Source organism: Hypomesus nipponensis, chromosome 6 (assembly GCF_054491055.1).
Source record: "Hypomesus nipponensis isolate SF chromosome 6, ASM5449105v1, whole genome shotgun sequence".
NCBI classification, from domain to species: domain Eukaryota; kingdom Metazoa; phylum Chordata; class Actinopteri; order Osmeriformes; family Osmeridae; genus Hypomesus; species Hypomesus nipponensis.
Window position 1 is genome coordinate 8,690,001 of NC_140366.1, and position 22,588 is coordinate 8,712,588.

At 46.2% G+C, this 22,588-nt stretch overlaps 3 protein-coding genes across 4 annotated transcripts in view; 1 reads left to right on the forward strand and 2 right to left on the reverse strand.

Annotated features, from left to right (window-relative positions):
- sec63 (SEC63 homolog, protein translocation regulator) overlaps nucleotides 1–3,130 on the reverse strand; it is an 11,891-nt gene extending 8,761 nt beyond the window's left edge. Inside the window, exons 1-5 of one of the 2 annotated variants that reach the window (XM_084700213.1) lie at nucleotides 2,875–3,130; nucleotides 1,525–1,624; nucleotides 511–625; nucleotides 308–420; nucleotides 90–151 (exon numbers count right to left, since the gene is read on the reverse strand). In XM_084700213.1, coding sequence (XP_084556339.1) covers nucleotides 90–151; nucleotides 308–420; nucleotides 511–625; nucleotides 1,525–1,624; nucleotides 2,875–2,998 — 514 coding nt within the window. In that variant the 5' untranslated portion in view covers nucleotides 2,999–3,130. The remainder of the gene's footprint in view (nucleotides 1–89; nucleotides 152–307; nucleotides 421–510; nucleotides 626–1,524; nucleotides 1,625–2,874) is intronic. The other variant, XM_084700212.1, reaches the window with a different exon arrangement.
- Nucleotides 3,131–3,345: 215 nt separating this feature from the next.
- On the reverse strand, nucleotides 3,346–5,741 carry iyd (iodotyrosine deiodinase). Its single transcript, XM_084700394.1, has 5 exons — nucleotides 5,382–5,741; nucleotides 4,582–4,776; nucleotides 4,253–4,412; nucleotides 3,856–4,009; nucleotides 3,346–3,693 (listed from the first exon to the last, which is right to left on the reverse strand). The coding sequence occupies exons 1-5, from the start codon at nucleotides 5,554–5,556 to the stop codon at nucleotides 3,511–3,513; spliced, it is 867 nt and encodes a 288-aa protein (XP_084556520.1). The 5' UTR covers nucleotides 5,557–5,741; the 3' UTR covers nucleotides 3,346–3,510.
- Nucleotides 5,742–6,999: 1,258 nt separating this feature from the next.
- Nucleotides 7,000–22,388, forward strand: ppp1r14c (protein phosphatase 1, regulatory (inhibitor) subunit 14C). Its single transcript, XM_084699223.1, has 4 exons — nucleotides 7,000–7,279; nucleotides 18,078–18,161; nucleotides 18,469–18,501; nucleotides 19,817–22,388. Exons 1-4 carry the CDS (start codon nucleotides 7,046–7,048, stop codon nucleotides 19,889–19,891), a joined length of 426 nt encoding a protein of 141 aa, XP_084555349.1. The 5' UTR covers nucleotides 7,000–7,045; the 3' UTR covers nucleotides 19,892–22,388.
- The last annotated feature ends 200 nt before the right edge of the window (nucleotides 22,389–22,588 follow it).

Here is a 22,588-nt window from a genome sequence, read left to right on the forward strand (position 1 = left end):
GAGGCCAACATCAGCCGATAGTGTGCTAATAAGGTTGTTCGGGTTAGCCAAGGAACTCGACTGAGACTTAAGGAGATGGGGGAACTCACCTCCCGGCCCATCTGGGTTGCCGTACGTTTCCCAGTTCTGCCTTGACTGCTCATTGGTCAGACTGGAGGAGGAGGAGGGGGGGGGGGGGGGCATTGAAACAAACAATAAACAAACAATACCATTAATACTGTGGGATAAGAAAGTCAACCCACAGCATTTCAACTGCGTCCTGCAGACATACAGACGGGACAGACGGGACAGACAAACACACACTTACGCAGCGTAGGCTTTGGCGATCCTCATGAACACGGCCTCGTCTCCTCCTTTGTCAGGGTGGAACTTGAGCGAGAGGAGGCGGTACTGCTTCTTGATCTCCGCCAGCGACGCCCCCTGAAACGCAGCGTATCATCAGCACCCTGCTACACACGCTCACTGTGTGAATATACCCGTTTGTGTGTGTGTGTGTGCTGGGCCCGTTACCTGGTCCAGGTTGAGGACTTCATAGGGGTTATACTCCTGGTATTCTCTGTCCAGTTTGGACACCTTGTAGGCCAGGAGGAGGAACACTGCCCAGCCGAACAGCAGGGCAGCTTTCCTGAGGACGGGAGGAGAGAGGAGGACATGAGCTGCTGCCCGCTGCCACACGCCTCCTCTACAGGTCAGGCCTGGGCACGGCTCAACACATCACACCTGGATCTCCTGTTACATTCGTCATATCACATATCAACTTCTCGCACCCCCCCTCACTCACTCACTCACACAGAAACAGACAGAGAGACAGAGACAGAGACAGAGAGAGAGAGAGAGAGAGAGAGAGAGAGAGAGAGAGAGAGAGAGAGAAAAACACTAAACAGAGGGAGAAGGCAGGAAGGAGGGAGGGCTGCCTCGGCTAGGCTAACCAGGCGAAAGCACATTTTCCAAAAGAGAAAACAAGACAAGTGTGTGCGTGCATGTGTGTGTGTATGTGTGGGGGGGGGGGGTTGGTTGCAGCAGACACCGTTGAGTTCATTGGCAGCAGCGCAGGCTTTACCTAAACACAGACAGAGTAGGAAGTGCTCTTAGCGGACTGGGCCTACATTACAAACACTGGCTCTGGGAGGCGGTGCGTGTGTATACAAGCGCCAGGTTGACTCAAAGTGTAAATGATTGGCCTCCTCGACCGAGCCCACACAAACGCACGGCGACGCCAGGCTCTGGCTCAACCTTGCGACGGGACCTTCCAACGGCGTGTCGAGGGATAAGAGACAGAAATATTTGGAGAGTGATACGTATGTAACTGGCCTGATTTATTTGAACCCTTCTGAGGTCTGTTGCCCGCCACCTGTAGTCTACCAGGCACACACTGCGCGAAACCCTAGTATGGACGCCGGGGCGTGACCAGATCGCTGTCAGACTTTGATTGGGGTGTCATTCATGCTGTAACGTCTCCCCATTGGCTCCCTGGCAGGAAGGTGTCATGGCGTGATGAGCAGGGAGGAGGGGAGGCACACTCACTTTAGCGTGGGCACAATGCTCTGCTGCGACTTCATCAGCCGGAGCCGGTACCAGAGGCATCTGCCATGGACCCGCCTCAAGCTCTTCAGACGCAGCTGCTCTGCGGGTCAGAACAGCACACACACACAGATGAGATGCTAGCGTAGGTTCACACACACACACACACACACGCACGGCAGTTCTGTAATGCATTGCTGTGGGGTTTCCTAAACAACATTTTGGTATGCTAAATAACTGTTCCAATTCACTTTAGCTTCACTTAAGATGGGCATTTGAATTTACAAATCGGCAAGCAGACAATTGTCAATAGGAAAAATAACTGAAATACAAGAAAGATGAGGATTCCATTGGGGTTAGGCCATTTCCTTTTTCCTCTCTTCCAAACCTCTTCCTGTGTCAGATTACTAATTTAGATGTTGTGTCTGGATTTTAAGAACTGTGTGAAATGAAACAATTCTGTGAAACAATTCTATTCACCTTGCACTGTAATAGCTGACTACCTAGCTGGTTTGGTATGCATTGTTCAGTGTATATTATGACGTTGACGTTGCAAGGTATTTATGTAGAGGGAGTTTACAGATTAAAGAAAATGGCGAGAAAACAGCTTTATAGCGAGACTATAAATAACGATTACAAAAATGCTAGATAAAGTGTAATTGGGGATTGACAATCCTTTATAGAGTGGCAGGCAGCCAACTATCGACGTTAGCTTGATACTAGTAGTAAACAACCATCCACATTCATGGCCGCGGATGTCGTTGAAGAACACGTCAGGCTTTGATAACGTTAGGTAATAACTACAGTAGCTACCCTAACTATAGAAAAATAAAAGTTGCCTACATCATTGTGGCTTCACGATGATTAGCCTACATTGACTAGCGAGCTGGAAAGATGGGCCGAATAATCAGAAGTCGTACTGTAACACTGAACTTAAAACTGCCTAACAAATGTCACAGTTGGCACATAATTAGCTTGACTAGCTTTTGTTTCTTGAGTAGTTGGCTTGTTAGCTTACTACTTATGTGAAGTATAGTAAAGCTAACTAGTCTTGCTAGCACTGTAGCAAACAAGCATCATTGGTAACGTTAGATAGCTTCACTAATCTGTTGATGTTACAATGGAAGCTTAGCTAGCTAGTCTAAAAAAACAAAACAAACGCTGCATATGCTGATTAATGTTGGTTATTATTGACCAGCAAGCAAACCCAACCAATCTGCCAGTTATTTTATTTAAAAAATAAATCATGAGCTTTGAGTGTATTTCAGTAGTACCGCTAGCCTAGCTGTCTTAACATCTACGAATTAGCCATCACTTCACACTAGCCACAAGTCGGGTGACATAGGGCCTTACCAGCATTCTGATCTCGGGGCCACAGGTAATATGTCGCTGGGATCACGATAAGTCCAACGAAGGACGTTAGGAAATAGAAAAATGTGTTGCCGCTGTCATCGTACTGGAACTGCTGCCCGGCCATTTCGTAGCGGCACTTGGGTCCCCCTGCTTCTCCACCGCTATACCTCCCCTATCAAGCCCTACGTATGCGACTTGACAACCGCCAACTGCCCAGCTAGCGTTCGGCCCAAAACAGCATTGTGGAGTAATCGGGATACGTGGTTTACGCCTGCGCACTGTCTTGTCGTCTTCTTCTTCAGTGGTCTGTTCATGGCTGTGCTAAAAGCTGTTGGCTTTACAGCCACCTACCGTTCCAAGACTGCCAACATATATCGCCCTTTACACTCGCATACTTTGCGACAAGTGTGTATGTGTGTGCGTGTGTTTGTGGGTGTGTGTGTGCGTGTGTACAAAAACAAAGATAGTCTGTGAACTTGAAGGGTTTATTGAAGCTAATCAATAACAGGGTATTGTTTATCTCTATCCCAAGTTGACATAGTATTGGTATTTAAAAGGTACCTAACAAATTAATAGTATTTGTATCATCCTTACTATTATAAAATGGCTTTATCTTGTTGGCTTTCAGTGATGACATCATATGTACACCATTATGTCATCCAGAGGCTTGCGTTTGAGGTCAGGCACGGTAGCATCGGTGGCAGGGTAACCGACAGGAAGTAGCATCAGCAGCTTCTCATTGGCTGGCCGTTGGAGGAGATGTCTAAGCTGGGGGCCACAATTGAGGGGTGTGGACGTCACTGTCACCAGACCCACATTCTGGCGGGGAAAAGCATACCGTATCCCACTCAAAAACATAATTGCGTAAACTTTTGGGCCCATCGTAAGGACTCAAGCCCACTCAAGTCTAAACATATGGCCTTGTCATAGTGGGAGTCATAGCATAGGTCATGGCTGGGGCGTGTCATTGAAGGACCTTACCTGAAGTGCAGCCAATAGCAGTCCACAGGATATGGAGACACTGATCTCATTGTAGTAGTGGGTCTTCTTAGCATTGGGTAGAATGCCATAGATCTGCTTGAAGATGAGGATCAGGTATGGAGCCGTATCCAGATACTCCTTTACCCAGTTAGTCCTGGGTTGCAAAGGAAAACACAGAGGCCAGGGGGAAGAAAAGCGAGATGAAGACAAATGTTGAACAGCTGCTCTCCCCGCGATATCCTGTTTACGTAACGTTTAGGACATGGGACCAAGCAAGAGACCGCGTGTGTATGTCTGTCTGTGCGCATGCGAGCCACTTAGCTCACTTGAAAAGAGCCACTCATGCCCTTTCAGGCCTGTCTTGTTTTGCAGTTGAGCGTCCACGTGTGTCGCTCACCTCAGCCTCTGCAGGTCACTGACCCACTTGTGGCCCATCCTCTGGCGATAGTTGACCTCCTCCTCCTCCTCCACGATGAGCCTGATCTGGTGCTTGGTCTCGGGGTCGCCCACCACCACATAGGTCCAGGGCTCCGTGTGGGCTCCACTAGGGGCCGTGCCTATCCGGGAAAACTACGACATCAGCATACACTCGAGGCTGAATGCGTGCGTGTGTGTGTGTGCACCTTTTACAATTGAAATGTGTGAATAGGTGTTCGTGCTGTCTGTGTGTCCGAGTGTGCGTGACTGTGTGTGTGTGTTTGCATGTGTGCACATGCCCACACTCACCAGCAGTGAGGATGATGTTGTCGATGACCTCTCGAGGTACAGGCTCAGGGCTGATGAAGCGGACAGAGCGCCTCTGGTTCAGCAGACGGTAGAGGTCCTTGGATCTCTCAACCATTATGTCAACAGGGTAGCGCACCACAGGATAAGGCACGTGGGAAAGGTCCGCCTCCCCACTGTCCACCCAATCGTCATCGTCTAAATGATGACAGGCAAGACGTAAGACCAATGATCAGGCACAAAATATCGAGATTGTAACTTTGAACTTGGCGACGAGATTTTGGCATGGTTTGAATACATTCTTAAGCTAAACAGTCATTCATTTGGGTTACCAGATGTACCCTTTGGACCCTGCGTGGGATAAGGGGAATTTTGCCCAGATCGTCCAACACTCTCTTCTCTCGCTCTCACACCTTACCTTGTTGATAATAACCTATTTTATTTCCAAACATAACTTCAACCAACTTCCGCACTAAAACACACGTGTAGGGTTGACTATAGGGCTACTGCATATTAAAAAATACATATAATTTAAATGGGTTACAATGTTGCTACATAGATACACCACTATTAGGCAAAAAACTTTAAACTTGTAGAAAGCTATTTGGTGCAGCATGGCTGCACCATTGATAAACTAATCAGCTGCGTCAAAACGAATATCAAAATTATACTCCTTTGACTCCAGCCTTTTACCATCGGAAAATAAAACTGTCATGAGAGTAGTTTTCTGAAGGACGGACTAAAGAGTTTAAGCTTCTAAAATAAAAGCGCAATTTCCTCCCAAGGTGGCATGCAACATATACCTTCATCTTTGGATGTGATTTCTGTGTCGTCTTTTAAATCCTCATCCACCCATGGTTTAGACTTAGAGGAAGGTTTTGCTTCTTCTTTTAAAGTTTGCACCTTTTCCCGAGAGCTTAAAAATAGAACGACAATGACCACGCTTAAAATTGCAACGAGAATTGCGGTAAAAGTCATGTTCTGCTCTCTCTCCAACTTTCACTAGGTTAATAATCAACAATTAGGCATGAACGGACATAGCACGGTTAGATATTAAAACTATTCTAACAAGTCTCTAAACTACCCTATGCGTAGCGTAACCCGTATAAATGTATATGATCCGTAACCTTCAGGCAGGTGTAATAAATGGCTATGTCTGTTACGCCTGGTTCACACAAGTATTTTTACTGATCTGTCTTGACAGGGTGGGCATTGGGCATGCTCCAAACGTTTGTGATATAGCCTACAAATTTGCAGCAAACGGATTTGATGAGTTGTGCAAGAGTTGTAAAACGTCTCATTGGCCATTCAGTGGAACCACGATTTGTTTTTTCCTCTACTTTTCAACTACAGTGAAAAGTTGAGGTTTTCTTGTATTGTTACATCTGCATTCTGGCGCGGTAAATCCCGCCCACCACCATTTGACAGTGCAAATAAGTTTTGAGGATTGTATTGAAAACTTACGCGCAGTCCGTAAAAATACGCAACAGCGTGAACTAGGTTTCACCTTAAACTTTTTACAGCTAACCTACAGTAGCCAATGTCTCACCACCTTGATATACCACAGGGTGGCAGTATAATCCCAGACATCATTTCTGATCCATTCATCTGAATTTGAATGACGTGTAGTTGGGTGAGTGTGTGTGTGTGTATTTGTGTGTGGTGTATAGTAGACTATGAGTGTGTCCTTACATGCCCATGCTGTGGTTATTCATAGCAGGGGTGGGGAGATACCACCAAGCTCTCACATTTGGGACACAAGAACTTCATTAGTGGGATGATCATCTTATATAAATGCCATTATTGATGAGTTTTTAAAGTCTCTACTGCTCTCCCCGCACTGTCTGGCACACTTCAGTTACCTGAGCAAGTTACCTTCAAAATGACAACTTCTAACTTAGAAACTAAGTTAACTTAAAAGGCTCCCTTAGCCACATTTAACCATTCAGACCAATTTAGTAATTTAGTAAAAGTAGAGATAATGTTTACTTTTCCAACTCAGCACTAACATGTCTTAACGCGTTATGAACGTGTTGGTTGGATCTCAAGTGTTAACTCTGTTATTGTTATCGTAGCTCTTCTATCAGATGACATTGCAGAGAAGCCCAGTCAGTGTAATGTAGAAATGAAGTATAGAGGGAACACTGTCAATACACCATCTTCCCTCCTCCCCTTGTCGTTCCACACTCTGTTTTGCCCCTTTTAAATGATATATGACCCTGGCCAAGGCTCTGGAGTCCCCAACATTGTCGAAAAGGACTTCTCCAACACGCTGTAATATGGCACTGACAGGGTTAAAAAAAAGCCATTGAGGGAATTTGGCCAGCACGCTCCGCCCTCTCTGCTGTCCCTCGCGCCGGGGATGCGCGACGAGCTTTAAATAGCAGGTGTTTAAAAGCACCGTTCATTCGCAGCCTGTTTCACTCGTAGTGCCACTCATTCACCCACACATTGTCTACCCCACGCAATGTCAGCCGCCAGCACCGAGACTAGCGCCCCGCTGCCCACGGCCGCTGGCCGGGTATTCTTCCAGCCTGCGCCCGGCGTGGGTTGTGCCGGATCCAGCCCCATGCCCCGGGACGACCCGGTCCAAAAAAGGCAGGGAAAAGTGACGGTAAAGTACGATAGGAAGGAGCTGCGTAAAAGACTTATCTTGGAGGAGTGGATCATTGAGCAGCTGAGCGAGTTATACGATTGCGAGGTGAGCATTGAGTTATTCCTTGCACTAAAGCTGTTAAACAAACATCATACGGCTAAATGGTTTATTCGACAGTATTGCTCATTGCTCATTGTGTTAAATTCCAGTCAGTATGTCTGGGTCGGTTGCGCTGTAGGCCTATGAATGCCTTTTTTGATATTGCATTTAAATAATTGACACTGTCTGAATTGTACTGTGGAATCTTCAGTAAATGTCTCCTTTATGCGCGTTAATTAAGGTCGATGTCTCCTTCAAATATGCTTTCCTCAATACTAGCTCTTGTCCCATACTGTCTTTTCGGAGCGTGTGCTTAGTGAACGGAGAAGAACGCGGTCGGGGATGCGTAAAAAGCACCGACTGTCTGGATGCATAGTTTATATCCCCGGAACCCTCCAATCCGCCGGTCTATTCTCCTCTCCTCTGAAACCCATAGGGCAGTGTTTGCGGTGAGAGCAAAAGAAAGACTGATGGACCACAGGGTCAAATGAATGATAGAAAGGGTCACGGACAGCTGCGCTTCTCGCACATCAATTGCGTATTGAAGTCCTTCTGTCCTACAAAATACGCGCTAATAAGAAGGGGGGCGGGGTGTCACCTTGTTCTACTGACTGAGCTATTATTTTGGTTTGGTCAGTGTTTAACGCAATGGCATTTTTGATCATGTCAGTACCACTGAGACTAGGCCTATACAATTTTTGTATTCGTAATGACACATATGGTACACCAGTGGCTATCGCCGAAGCGGACTTTGCTGACCTTTAGGGTGACGATTTTCCGTGCACACTGTATGGACCGTGTGTCGATACGTTCTCGCGCGCGCCAGTCTAATTCTTTAACAGTTTAAGAGGGGGTTGTTCCATTGGGCAGTGGACTGTATGTGTTTGCACGCTAGCGGGTTCTCCATGTAGCACAGTATGCTGGAAGGAAAAAGGGGGGAGGGGATGGAAGAGAGCTGAGGGCTGGGGGAGGAAAGAAGGCCAGAGGGTTAAAGAAAGATGTGCTGATGCCAGTCAACCCCACAACTCCAATCCCTCTGACCTCCTTTCATCCAGTGAGCGATTTCCACAGACACAGATCTCAGACATAACCACCCATATGCACATTACGTGTGTCTGTGTGTGTGTGTTTCTGTGTGTGTAGCTTGTGCATCTGAGTTGAAATCCATATTTCTATCTATGTGCAGTGAGTGGTCTGCATGCACAAAGTGGGGGGTATACTGCATGTGTGTTTGGACATATGTAGCGGGGCGTATATTGTATGTGTGTGTGCGTATACAGTATGTGCTGTGTATGTTCATGCATAGTGTTTGCCCCCCTCCCCCCCGCCACTCACACACTGACAATAGTTTGGCACTGACTCAATCAAGACACTTCCTTTTGTAATAATAATATTCCCCCTTACCACATTACTACGTGTCAGTCTGAACAGTATAATTATGTGATCCAGCCTCAAGCATGCCTTGCAGCTGTTTAATTTCCAACCTAGAGCTATATTGTAGGCTACTGTGTTTGAAATTTCCTGCTCTGTGACAGCTTGATGATAGAGAGGAAGAGACAGGGGGAGAGAGAGGAAGAAAAAGGGAGACAGAGAGAGACAGAAGGGGGGGAGAGAGGGAGAGACAGGGAGAGAGGGAGAGACAGAGGGAGAGAGAGAGGGAGAGACAGAGGGAGAGAGAGGGGGAGAGAGAGGGAGAGACAGGGAGAGAGGGAAAGACAGAGGGAGAGAGAGAGGGAGAGACAGGGAGAGACAGAGGGAGAGAGAGGGGGAGAGAGAGGGACAGACAAAGGGAGAGAGAGAGAGACAGGGGGAGACAGGGAGAGACAGAGGGAGAGAGAGGGGGAGAAAGAGGGAGAGAGAGGGAGAGGCAAAGGGGGAGAGAGAGAGAGACAGGGGGAGACAGGGAGAGAGAGAGAGGGAGAGACAGAGGGGGAGAGAGGGGGGAGGGAGGGAAAAACAGAGGGAGAGACAAAGGGGGAGGTAGAAATTCATTTTAAAGCCTGTCAAGGCAAAGGCTTTCAAGAGACAACCCGGCACCCAACCTCACATCGACACAGAGATGATTAATGAACATCAACATCTGACGGTTTCCCATGAATCAGATGTCAAATGTTGCTCTGGTAGACGTAAGACACGAATTCAGCCTGTGACAAAGGTTACCTTAAGTAACTGACTTGATGTGACCTCCAAACAATCCCTTTTCAAAACAACACCACAGCGCAGATTGACATGCTGCCTAATGAGAGCGTGTGAGGGAATGTATTACCAGCGTGCGGGTCTGGTTGACGCTCATCGACAGCCAGTGAACCTTTTTTCTTCAGCTGTCTCTTCTGAGTGAGGGCTGAGGATGACTAACGACTATGTGGCCAGGTGGACTTTACGGCGGTGTTGTTTGGTCACATGACCAGGGAGACAGGATGTCACACCCGCTTCATCCATGTTCAGACGGTGGTGGGGGGGGGGGAGAGACAGGTGTGCTGTCAGGGGATTCGTTTGTGTGGGATTGTGAGCATGTGTGTGTGTGTGTGCTCCAACTGCTGAATTGGCATTGCTGGACAGGCTTTAAGGTCAGGGTACGTATCGCTTTCATATGCAAACCGGACACCAGTGTGTGTGTGTGTTTGTGTGTGTCTGTGTGTGTTTGTGTGTTTAGCATTGAAACTGATAGAGCGGCAGTGGGGTTACTCTCTTCAGAGAAATGGATTTTTACTTCCTGTAATTCAACCAGAATGTTACCCCCCCTGTGTTTATGTATGTGTTGGCATGTGTGTGTTATACCATGCTCAGTTGCCGGCTAATGCACAGTATGTCTCCCAATGGAAAACTGGAACACCAACTTTATAAATGGAATCCCTTCATCTTGTTTCTCTATACACACACGATGTGCAGGAAAAGCAAGAGAATCTCAGAATGCCATTTACAGCACTGAAGCATGAGCCTCTGTGGACCTCTGTCCACTCTCTCTCTCTTTATCGTTTCCCTCTATTTCACCCCTCTCTCTTCTTTTGCTCATGTTCCCCATCCTCCTTCTTTCACCCTTACTTTTTACCGTGTCCTTTGTAGGTCTCTCTTTCCCCCTCCCCCCCCCCCCATCTCTCTCATCGTGTTAAGTAAGGGGAATTTTGGCAATGATTAATGCTTCTCATAAACCCAAAGAGAGCCCGGGCCTGCGCATGGGGTCTGTTCCTAGAACAGCATTCAGAGGGGGAGGGAAGCAGAAGTAACCTGGGAAGCAGAACAATCTGCCACATCATGGTTTCTCTGCTCAGGCAGATGGGTCTGGCTACCCTACCATTCCAACTGATTTCCCTCAGACCAGAATCAGGTCTGGCCAATCACAACTGTTTCTCTGATATGGGGCGGGTTGGATTTTGATCTGCACCCGTTGATAACCCCTGGGAAATCTCAAACGGATTGACGAGTTCCAGACCACTCCGCATTTGTGACTTGGTCTGGCAATCCCTGGCTACAAGAAGGGAAGTCTAGGACATGCTAGAGGTGGGGAGCGAAAGATAAATCTCCACCATTCTCCTGCTCAGTCACCTCCTTCAGTCTATATCTATATGGTCTTGTCCGGTAATCTGGTCTCGTCCATCTTAGAACTGTCTGGTTTAGTGCTGAGGTCAAGTTCAGCCAGTGATTAAAAGCTCCCAGTGACGGATTCCTCCTGGCTTGGACTCTTCTCCTTCACAATCAATGGAGGTCGTTAGGAAAAACACAAGTGCTGCTTGTGGCTTTTCTCTCTATGTTCTGTAGAGCTGCAGAGTCTGCAGTGTGAATATGGGAGTGTGTTCACTTATTCCTAGACGAGCCGAGTCTGCAGTTTCAGTGTGAGCGTGCATACTGGATGTCTGTGCTCTCTGCAGGGCAAGGAGGGAAGATGTTCTGGATTGTCCCACTTTATTCAGGATACGAGTCAATGGATCCCATATCGAAGCGTCTCCTTGTATACAAGCATGAAATACCACAACCTAGCAGGGCTCTTTCCTGAGGGTATTGATAGTAGATGCATCAGGTAAGAGTGTGAGATAGTAGGATCTCTTCATACCCCCCCCCCCCCACACACACACACACACACACAGAAGATTGGGTCAGACTGCAGTTTGTTTGGGCCAAGTGAAGGATAAGGAGGCAGTAGCACAGGCACACTCCCCCTCCCCCTGTCTGCTCTATGACCCCCCCCCCCCCCCCCCCCCCTCAGGGCCCCCCTCTCTCTCCGGATCAATGCAAAGACAGAACACCAGCGTGGGTGGTAGTATACACTGACAGAGGGTCTGTCTCGGGGCAGATTTAGTGTGTATGTGTGTGTGTGTATGTATGTGTCCAGCAGTGTGTGTGTAAGTGTGATAGACAAGGGATTCTGTATTCTGGGCCGACTCCCTCGCCCCCTGGCGTCAACACCGGCTTCTTTTTGGTACAGCTGTATCTCTCTCTCTCTCTCTCTCTCTCTCTCTCTCTCTCTCTCTCTCTCTCTCTCTCTCTCTCTCTCTCTCTCTCTCTCTCTCGTGATTTTTCTCTCTTTCCGTCTCCCTCCTATGACCTTGAGTTTCCCAGGTCTCTTTGCCATCTCCTTCCTATAACCAATCTATAGTATCATGTGATCGTCATAGACCATGATATTGTAGAGGCTAATGCTGCAATTCTACCCAGGGCATGTAATCACAGCTCAATCGAACAGACATGCTCTTGCCTAAGCACACACAAATACAGACATCTGTATCTGTTAACCCACACATAAAACACACACGCTAACATAGATCTAACAGGCTGTCTCTATTGGGATTGATGAGGTTGGTGGGAACCACTACAGCCTGACCAAACTGCTCCACTACAGGAACATACTAGACTGCACCTCTCACCAACCAATACATCGACTGGTCATTGACCAGACTTGCTGCTGAACAAAACATTAGGCAGAGCGATGTACAGTAAGTACAGGGATATTCCCCTCGAAGCAAGTAGGGTGAAGTGCCTTGCCCAAGGCCACAATGTTATTTGGCACAACCAGGAATCGAACTGGCAACCTTCTGATTAATGGCCCGATTCCCTAACCGCTCAGCCATGTGACCTGACACACAGTATCTGAAAATCTGTGCTCTATAGTCCCTCCTGTTGTGTGTGTCGTTGTGAGAATGTTGTGGATGGGATGAGACTCGTGCATCAATTGGACAGGTCTGGACGATTGATGTGACTTGCCCTCCCAGACAATGATTATTTAAATGTTCGGAGGTTGAAAACTATTAACTGTGAAATGTTAGTTGGATGAAATTTGAAGATCATAAAAGCGATGAGCTTACGTGTAATAGGAACTCACCGGAATTAGGACCCCATTACTGCCATCAGTCAATGCAGGTGTCAGTGATTGATTGACACTTAGGCCTGGAGGGAGGAGATGATCGATTGGATGACTGTTTTAATTAGTGACCCTGATTTGTTTTAAGAGCAAAGGGGGAGGGTCATAGTTTGAAACATAGGATTTCACATGCAGTATATTTACTTAATATAGTGTCTGTACACATACTGTAGCACCCAACACAACAGGTCAGGATCTTTAAAAGTGTGTTTGAGTGTGAGGTGTGTGTTTGTTCAGCTGGTAGCTATCTCTGTATATCTAAACCTTGCTTGTCAACACCTCCATTTGGTTTGGAGATGATGCATCTGTTCTTTGGTGCTATATGAAATGTGTCAACACACACACACAGACACAGACACACACACACACACACACACACACACACACACACACACACACACACACACACACACACACACACACACACTGTGGCTGAGTGTCAAACATGTCACAAAACAAAAGGTCTACCAGTGTGTACGTTTTAAGTACTTTCCTATTCTCTCTTTCTACAGCCCCCGTTCACTCCACTGTCTTCTTCCTCCCCTCTAACCGATCACACGTTTTTCCCTCCAAAGACGTGTGATTTCAGTTCTGTCTGCTAGCGGGGGCTGGTGGGAAATCTGTTTAGAATGAGTCAAACTGCTGCATGATCTGTTTTTATGTGAGGGGGTGGGGGTGGCGGGGCCAGTGGAGGGAGATACAGTGAGGGGGATGTAGGGTATTAAGGAAATGCACATCCCCTAATACTGCCCAGAGGAGTGGAAAACGGTAGGACAACAGGAGAGGAGAAAGAGAATTGTGAGGCATTGGACCAATAGACTTCCACAGAGGAAAGGATCCACAGAGATATCCAGGGAAAGAGAGAAAAAGAGAGAGCACTGGGGAGAAGGAGGGGGGGGGAAGAAAGACTGAGAATAGATACAGCTGCTCTTTTTTTCGGAAAGAAGACAGAGAGAGAGAGAGAGAGAGAGAGAGGGAGAGAGGGAGAGAGGGAGAGAGGGAGAGAGGGAGAGAGGGAGAGAGAGAGGGAGAGAGGGAGAGAGGGAGAGAGGGAGAGAGGGAGAGAGAGAGAGGGAGAGAGGGAGAGAGGGAGAGAGAGAGAGAGAGAGAGAGAGAGAGAGAGAGAGAGAGAGAGAGAGAGAGAGAGAGAGAGAGAGAGAGAGAGACTGTGTTTTTGCTTAATCTTACTATGACTTTCCCCTCACTGTGCTCCACTGTTTGCCTATCAGTGCTCTCATTGTAATGCCCTCCTAGCCACTTGGAGTTTGTTTACAAGCACAGGATTATTCTCACCTCTGGAGAAATCCTCAGTGGTGTGTGAAAGTTCACAAGCCTGTGTGTGTGTGTAGGTTTATTATGTGTGTGTGTGTATAGCACAGTGAGAGAGCACAGAACAGTCATTTGTGAACAAGTCAATCTTGACTTGATGTTCCCGACTTGGATCTGTTCTCGTCGCTCAGCTAGACCTGAGCCATGTCTCAGGTCTAGCTGGAGCCGATGCATCATGACCATGTGACTAGCTATCTGTCAGAATAGGATTCTACCCCTCTCTCTCATGGTGAGCCCTTTAATAGCCCTCCTCCATCTCAGTCCCAGAACCACTGTTAGCAGTAGTTCTGTCAGCTGAAGAAATCGCATGGCCAGGAGGCTGGATACCCGAGACTGTTGAGGGGGGAGGGATATGAGGGAGATGAGAGGGAGGGGTGAGAGGGAGGGAGGGATGAGAGGAAGAGGGGGGATTCCCTTCCGTCTTACTGCAGAGTCAGGTAAACTATATTCTCTTTGTGTGGCCTCGCCGTCTTTTTCTTCCTCTCTTTTTCTTCTTTTCAGCATGATCTTATCCCCTCAAAGAAGTCTTCGTTCCTTCTCACCTTGCTGTTTGACTTTCTCTGCATAAGTCCCACCCTCCCTCCCGCCCCCTTCTTTCTCTCTTTGTGTCTCAAAGCGAGGATGTCAATAAAGTTAATATGCTGTGTTATCCCAGCCCCCCCCCCCCCTTTCTCTAACTTTGTGTAACGGAGTGCGGCAGAGGGCTGAGCTGGGCTGTTTCCTGCACCGCCCACGCCTCCATCATCCTCCTCTCAGCCCCACAGACCCAAACTAATCACTGCGACCCACTTATCTCCCCTCTCTCCCTCTTTTTACATTTCTTTCAATCCGTTCCTCCTTCGCTAAGCTACCCTCTCTCTCTCTCACCACGTCTCAGTCTCTCTCGCCATGTCTTTCTCTCCATGTCTCTCTCTCTCTCTCTCTCTCTCTCTCTCTGTGTCTCTCTCTGTGTCTCTCTCTCCTGCTGGCTCTCAATCCCAGTCTCTGTGTCTCGTTCACTCTCTCCTTGTTCTCTCCTCAGGCTCTCCTGTTTCATCATCTTTTTCTTCATTCCTTTATCACATTTATACAGAACATTTGGAGGAGCGGGTCAATTTATCATCTTAATCACTAGATAATTGCTGTGTGTGTGGGGGAGGGGGTCCCGTGTTCTCTGGAGTGCGACCTGGAGGGTCTGTGGGTGTAAATTCAGTGTTGTGGCTATGACAGGGCCCGTCTGTTTGAATGTTTCCAGTCTGGAAGCTCAAGTTCTTCCTTGTCCAACACACACTCAAGACGCCTTAGATAGTACCTGACCAATGTATTTATTATAGATCTATAAGGTGCAGGTGTCTGATACACTCAAGTTGAGCATCTCAGAAGACTCAACAGTGGCTACAGGAATGAAGGGCAGTTAATCACAATATGTCTTTTTTTTATTCTCACAAGAAACTTCATTGGGGTGATAATCAACATAGCTTCTGCAAGCACAGAAAAAGGACGCGGCATGCTAGATAGCTTTTGTTTAGGCTTTAGATAGGGCTCCAAGAAATGGCATTGACGTTCCATGTTCTCATGAGCTAATATAGCAGGGTATAGTTCGAAACATTCTTTCGTATATTCAGAGCTTTCCAAGCAGTATAAAAGTAATAAAGTAATGATTAGTTGAAATCTTTAATTATTGTTAACAGATCAGTGGTTAAGGATAGACCTCTTCAACACACAGACCCTCACACACACACACACACACACACACGCACTCACACACACTCAGATGGATAGGCAGAAGAACAGAGAGGGGGGGGGATCACTACTGACAAGCAGAAGGGCCAACTGTGTGGTGTGTCACAACTCTGGTGCATCTCCAACAGCCACTGTCACTCCACATCTGTACCACCAGGACAAGAGTTCATGGAAGACAGTAGAAGACAGTAGAACCATCTGCAGGGTGTTAGCTTTGCTAAAACTGTATGAAACGCCAGAAGAGTTGTCTCTTAAAAGCAGCATAGTTTCATCGAAACTCACTGAGCGTGTGAGAGTGAATGTGAAAAGTGTTCTAAAGTAAACAAGTAATTCTGGTTCCACGATACAACAGGTAGCCAGTAGGACTGATTCATTGTGACCGATTTGACACTTTGTTTATGTGAATGTGTATGGAGGATGGTGAGTCATTTACTTAGGCTGGGCCAGCTGGATGGACCTCACTGTGGTTGCAGACCGCTGTGGCTGCTAAGTAGTCTCTGTGAGCGAGCCCTGCAAGTAGACCAACCAGCTCCTTCTTTTGCTCTTCCTCGTTCTCCTTCTCTGTCTCTCTCTTCTTCTCTCCTGGGCTCGTCTGGTATCTCTCTCTCTGTCATTCTTCCCTGAGGGCTGAATGGAAAGTCACGTTCCTTGGGAGGTTCTGGGGTGAGGTTCTGGGTGAGTTTCTGGATAAGACCAGGACTATTTATAGATCTCTGACACTAAGGGTCCGTCTACAGCTACATGTTTGAGAGGCTTACCAGCTTTGTGCCTGCCCCCTGTCATTACACACACACACACACACATAGCGTAATGGCAGGCGTGCATACACACGTGTGTTTATCTGTGGCCACGCTTCAAATACAGCTCAGTCGTCATCGCCAATCACTAGGAGAGAGAGATGAACTACATGCTGACAAGAGGGAAAGGCACACAAACACACAGGGCACCGACTGGTTCATGTGTACTTAAATATGTGTTGACCCCTCCTTTAGTTGGCTCCTCATAACATTCCCACCAGCTGCATTTGAATGTATCAACGCGATGAAAGAGTGTCATTCTCACGCCAAATTTGGAATTAGAGCCTCATTTATATTTAAACAGAAGCATACAGAAAAGAGAGAGAGATAGAGAGAGTGAGCGAGCGCTTGTTTATCTGTTCCTGCCATTCCCTCAGGAAGTGGGTCACTATGGTCTCTGTCACCCAGACCGAAAGGCTCACATTCATATTCAGTTTTTCCTGCTCATATATATTTATAAACTCAACCTGGCTTTCATTATGGAGTGACGGCCTCTACTTATGCTTGCCGAGGACCGTAGGATCAAAAGAGCAACTTAAGTGAAGTTAGTTTTCCACCTCATTTGGCTACCTCTTTAGTGCGTTCTAACATCTCCCACTGACTGCTAAATACCCCTTCCTTGTGTCTCCACCTCTCCCATCCTCTCGGTTTCAGGACTTTGAATTGACGCGGCACTCTGTCCCCCTCTCTGTTTTGGAGGGCAAGACTCTTGGAAGAAACAGCCTTTAGCTGTAGAACTGTCGAAGATTCCCCTCGATAATGCAGATACTACAAGGAGTTAAATCTTGTGTGTGGTAGTCGATTACCTTAACATAGTCGCACACTGAATTTTACCCCCCCCCCCCAACCATCTCCACGCACACATCTTGCTCCGCAGGATTGCACTGTCTAATTCAAACAGCTAATCCCTTATGATGAGGCCTGAATACCAATGCAGCCTGGGGCTATCACATACGAACACACACACACACACACACACACACACCCACACACCAACGATGTGGTGTCATAGTTCCGAGGAACACAGATCTTTGAAGTGGCGCACGGCGTAACGTTCTGTTCCTCGTCGGCCGTCGACCCGAGCCAGCGCTGCAGTGACAGCGCCAGATTCCACTTTCATCTGTCTGCCCACAAACGAACAGCCCAGCTGTGTGGTACAGTACGCTGTGTTGTCGGTAGCTTAGTAACCTATCCAGTTATGCTGCGAGGGCCTTGGAGTCTAAATGTGCTGGCAATTAGAGGGAGGTGGAGTGATTCAGAGGGGTGTGTGTGCGTGTGTATGTATGCTTGCGTGTGTTTTGTGTCTTGGGCAGTGTGTATGTTTTATGCACAGTGTATGTTTGTGTATCACGGGCTGTGTATTTGTGGTCAAGGGCCGTGTGTGTTCATGAAATGTGTGTGTGTGTTCAGGGACTGTGTGTGTGTGTTCATCGACTGTATGTGTGTTTTTGTGTGTAGTCTTAATAATAATTCTGATATTTGTTATTTACCCGCATCACAGAATGTGATTTTCTATCTCAGGCAAATAAGCCACAGAGTAACCAGGATGTGGTATAAATGTATATTTGAATGACTGACCTTCCATGTTTGTGTGGTCTTGCAGGAAGAGGAGATGCCAGAGGTAGAAATTGACATTGATGACCTGCTGGAGGTCAACAGTGAAGATGAGAGAGCTGTCAAACTGCAGGTAAGGTGTGTGTGTGTGTGTCTTTGTGCGAGAGCCCACACTGCGTGATTCTTCGTTTGACACATGAATCCTTAACGGCTCATTCTGATTTTGACTCATGAATTATTAACGACTCAGGTTGAACAGATGAAATGCCTCTTTCAGGTCTGTCCTGTTTTGCTTGCCGTCAATCATACTATTCAATGTTATTTAGCTAAATAGACTAGTGGGCCCTGCCACCACATTCTCTGAAAAGTTGTATAAAATATTTATCTCTCTCTCTCTCTCTCTCTCTCTCTCTCTCTCTCTCTCTCTCTCTCTCTCTCAGGAATCCTTAATAGACTGCTTTAAACCCACAGAGGTAAGTACATTTAGTTTTTATCTGTTTGTCTCTGTTAAATCCCAGAAGTGTTTTTTAGGATTCTTCAACTCCCTCACACAAACAGACACAGACACACAGACACACAGACAGACACACACCGGCAAACAAACACAATCACACACATAGGCATGTATACACACAGACACTCACAGACACAGAGACACATACAGTACACACATGCACATTCACAAACACAGACACATTCACTCAGCCCTTCCCACCCTGAGGCATTCAGACAGTCATTCTGTCTGCTCGCATTGCTACATTCTGACCTCAATACACACATGGGCTGAAAGGACCAGATATCCGAGACACATGCACACACACCACACACACCACACACACCACACACACACAGACATACGCACACAGGAAACCACTTTTCCAGCTACTGAGTACAAAAGAGCATCCCACTCAAATCCACCATGAGTTTGTTACATCAACCTACTGACCTGCAAGCCTCATCATCGCTTAAACACACAAACACAAGCACACAGACACACACACACACACACACACACACTGAACACAGTCGTCTATACTTTAGTCAGAAACACATGCTCATGCTGTATGTGTTTGTGAGTGTGTATAACTTTTGATAGTGAGTGTGTGCCTGCAGGGATGATCAGTGTTTGGGTGGGTTAGGGTTCAACCATGTGTGTTATGAAATGGAGCACACACAAATCCCACCTTTGCACACTGGAAACACATCCTCCCAATCCACTCCAATGACCATCTGTCATTGGAGTGTGTGTGTGTCTAGGCACGGTGTGTGTGTGTGTGTGTTTGTACAGGGTGTGCACACATGTGCTAGAACCCGATGGCGTTAGGTCATTCTGTGACAACCGCTGCAAGGACATTGGTATGCAGAGTGGCTAGCTGGCCAAGTTGACAGCGGTTGATGTGCGTCATGTCCGCACACACACACACACACGCGCACACACATGCACACATGCACACACACACACACACACACCAACAGTGGTTGAGTGTAATGTTTGGGGGACAGGACAGGCATTGTTCTGTGAATACAGTCCCACAGAGAACTCTCACTTAGGGACCAGAGAGAGAGGGAAAGAGAGAGATACCAAGGAAGGGGGGTTATAGATAGATTAAAGGGACAGAAAGAGGGAGGGAGGGATGGATGGATGGATGAAGGGAGAGATGGGAGACTGTAATTAGGTCAGGGTTTCTTAACCTCTAGTACAGTGAGGATGTCAGTCGTGTTTACAGATCCTGTCTCTGTCCTACTGTCTCATAACATTCTTTATTTCTCTTTCTTTTTTTTCTGTAGGATTTTGTCCGTGAGTTGCTGGGCAGAATAAGGGGGATGAGGAAACTCAGTGCACCAACAAAGAAAGGTCTATAATGGATGGCAATCACATCCACCATAAACCAACCATAATCTAACTGTTCAAGCATTCAACTGACCTACTGTACCTTGTGTTAACCCTGTTCTACACAAAAGCTCACAATAGAAAAAAAATGTTTAAAAAATAAACCCTTTTCCAGTGATGCAAACATACTGCACAATCAATCCATACAAAGGATCTAAAAATGCCAATAACTGATGCAAATAACATACAAATATGTATATATATGCGTATGTCAATGACACAACTACAACCTTTTAAAGTCATAAACTGAACATTTTAACAGCAGTTAAATACAACAATACTCAACATTCAATCAATACGAACGTAAAACACGTATTGTTTTTTTACAAACCTCATAGCTCCTCCACCTCTGAACCCAGCAGCCATACAAACCAACACTATCCCAGCAAACTATACAACCATAGGGATTTTAAAATTATGATTTATTTATTGTTGAATTAATGTGTGCTTTGCAAGCCGTGAGCTATTTACACACAATGCTTCATAGTTTCTCGGTTTTACTGAGGTATTTAATGTTACAACTTTTAAAGTGTTTGCCTATGTGTGTTACAGTATGAGGACATTACACTTCATAGCATTATATTATCAGCCAAACAGCTGATTATCCAACCAACTTGCCAGCCATAAATGCAGATCTGAAGAAACAGATGTTCCTCAAAGCCCAAATTCTAGGTGGTGTGTGAGAAGCTTATAGTCCTTCAGATCTGCAACCACAGGAAGGGTTAGAGACAGAGGACTGTGCATTTCAGATCTGCTATTATCTGCTGTTCAAGTACCATCCCCACCGTAGCAAGGCATGATGGGTACTGCAGTTCTCTGAGTGAGACTACAAGACCTGTATGATTGGCGGTCCTGAGTGTCACATGACACCAATTGCTTCCTCCTTTGCCATCACCGATTGGTTAACCTCTGCTGATAATTGATCTATCTGATTGACAAAAGAAAACATATCAGTCATCTGTCAGGTCACTGTGGGAGTTTGTGGCGAGGTCAAGCACAAACAATTGTTACAAAATTGCTGTATTGCTTTCTGGGGGGGGGGGGGGGGGTGAGTGATGTAGTTGATGTAATACACAGTTAAATGCCTACTAGAATATATGCGGTAGGAATACATGGGGCAGATCAAAGCACCTGGAGGAGAGGCGCTCGATATGCCCTCTGTACACCCTCTACACCACTGAAGAGGGTCACACACTGAGATCACGTTTCATTTCAGTTCATAGAAGGTCGTAGAAGTGTCCATCGCTGATTCTAGAGTGAGGATGTTCTTGTTGATGTTGATGGACTATATAAGTTAAAATGATACACTTTTTAAATATGATGTTTCCGCAGGCTTATGGGTGCGCTCTGAAACTAGCTCACATTTTTACAGGGGAGAATTTTTTTGTGGTATTTATTGTAGGCAGCCTCAATTGCACCAACAACACTTACAACCAGAAAGCTCTGATACAATCACTTCACTTTCACCGGGTTGGTCTCCAGTTCCAATTCAAACACAGTCAAACCTGAATTTACTCATCGGAAATGGAACTGAGCCCACACCTGCTCTGTACTAACTCAAGCTGCCAAAGACAAAAGCAGGGCAACATTGAATTTATTTTAGTAGTGAAGCACTCTTGCATGCTAATGGCAGAGAAATGGTTAACGATAAGAGTAGATATTACGAACTTATAAACAAGCAAAAAAAAAGGAATCATGTTCACCATATTTTTATTACTCTGTAGAACTTTATGTTAAAATGGCGTAACTGACACGCCAGAAGGAAACCAGGAAATCTAACGGTGCTGTTTCAGTTCTTCATCTTCCCTGCTTGATATACGGTTGTGTAAAAGGGGTTTTGAACGTTGGTTGATGCCACAGCCTTTGAGTGTATCTGTCAAGTCTGTCATTGTTGACACCGTAGGTAGAGGTGCATCCCAAGCTTCCAAAGTTGCTTCCTTTCCTTGTCTCCCTCCTTTAAATTTAAAGTGAGAGCACCATCAACAAACAGAAACTAGGGTCGGCCATTTTGTTGTCTGCTTTGAGGTTTCCAATGCAAATGAGGGGGAGAAGAAGGAAACAAGGAGATGAAGACAACTGTTGATATGCACCTTAGGTCAACAGGCATAGGTATTTCCTCTCTTAAGAGACTGTTAAAGGGATGTAGGCACATTTTTTTTATCTAATGGAATTTCATGAGTATGTGAAAAAGTGTTTCAAGATTGTCTGTATTGGAGAGTTTTATGTTTGCATGTGTTTTTAAAGTAGCATGACATGGGGGACATTTTGTTGGCCCAGAACTTTTTAATTTAAAAATAACTTTTCCTTTTTATACCTTATTATGAACACTATACTCCTTTTTTCTGCAGGAATTGTATTATTTTGTTGTACATCCACAATGAGCGTCTATGTTTTTAAACTGTAAATGTGTGTGTGTGTGGTCTTGTTTTTGCTGATAATAAAGAGATTCATGACTCTGAACTGTTTAAATGCCGTGTCCCCTGTGGTGTTTGCATCTAAAGTGGTAGAGGTGTGTGTTTCAGCATGCTTTATATAGACTGTACTGCACACTCGCACACCCGTTACCTTTCTCAAAGTAAATCAGGCTCACAAATAACATTATTACTTACCGTGCATGCTGGATATGCACCATTATTTAATATCGGCTTCCTGGCTACATATTGCAACTT

What these genes read in the sequence shown, in the direction of transcription:
- iyd (XM_084700394.1), bottom strand. Translation starts at nt 5,556, where the DNA reads ATGACTTTTACCGCAATTCTCGTTGCAATTTTAAGCGTGGTCATTGTC. An exon ending in CAACATCATCCTCACTGCTG is followed by an intron (nt 4,413 to 4,581) that starts GTGAGTGTGGGC and finishes TTTCCCGGATAG; the next exon opens with GCACGGCCCCTAGTGGAGCC. An exon ending in TGCTATTGGCTGCACTTCAG is followed by an intron (nt 3,694 to 3,855) that starts GTAAGGTCCTTC and finishes TTTCCCCGCCAG; the next exon opens with AATGTGGGTCTGGTGACAGT.
- ppp1r14c (XM_084699223.1), top strand. Translation starts at nt 7,046, where the DNA reads ATGTCAGCCGCCAGCACCGAGACTAGCGCCCCGCTGCCCACGGCCGCT. An exon ending in AGAGAGCTGTCAAACTGCAG is followed by an intron (nt 18,162 to 18,468) that starts GTAAGGTGTGTG and finishes TCTCTCTCTCAG; the next exon opens with GAATCCTTAATAGACTGCTT. An exon ending in ACTGCTTTAAACCCACAGAG is followed by an intron (nt 18,502 to 19,816) that starts GTAAGTACATTT and finishes TTTTTTCTGTAG; the next exon opens with GATTTTGTCCGTGAGTTGCT.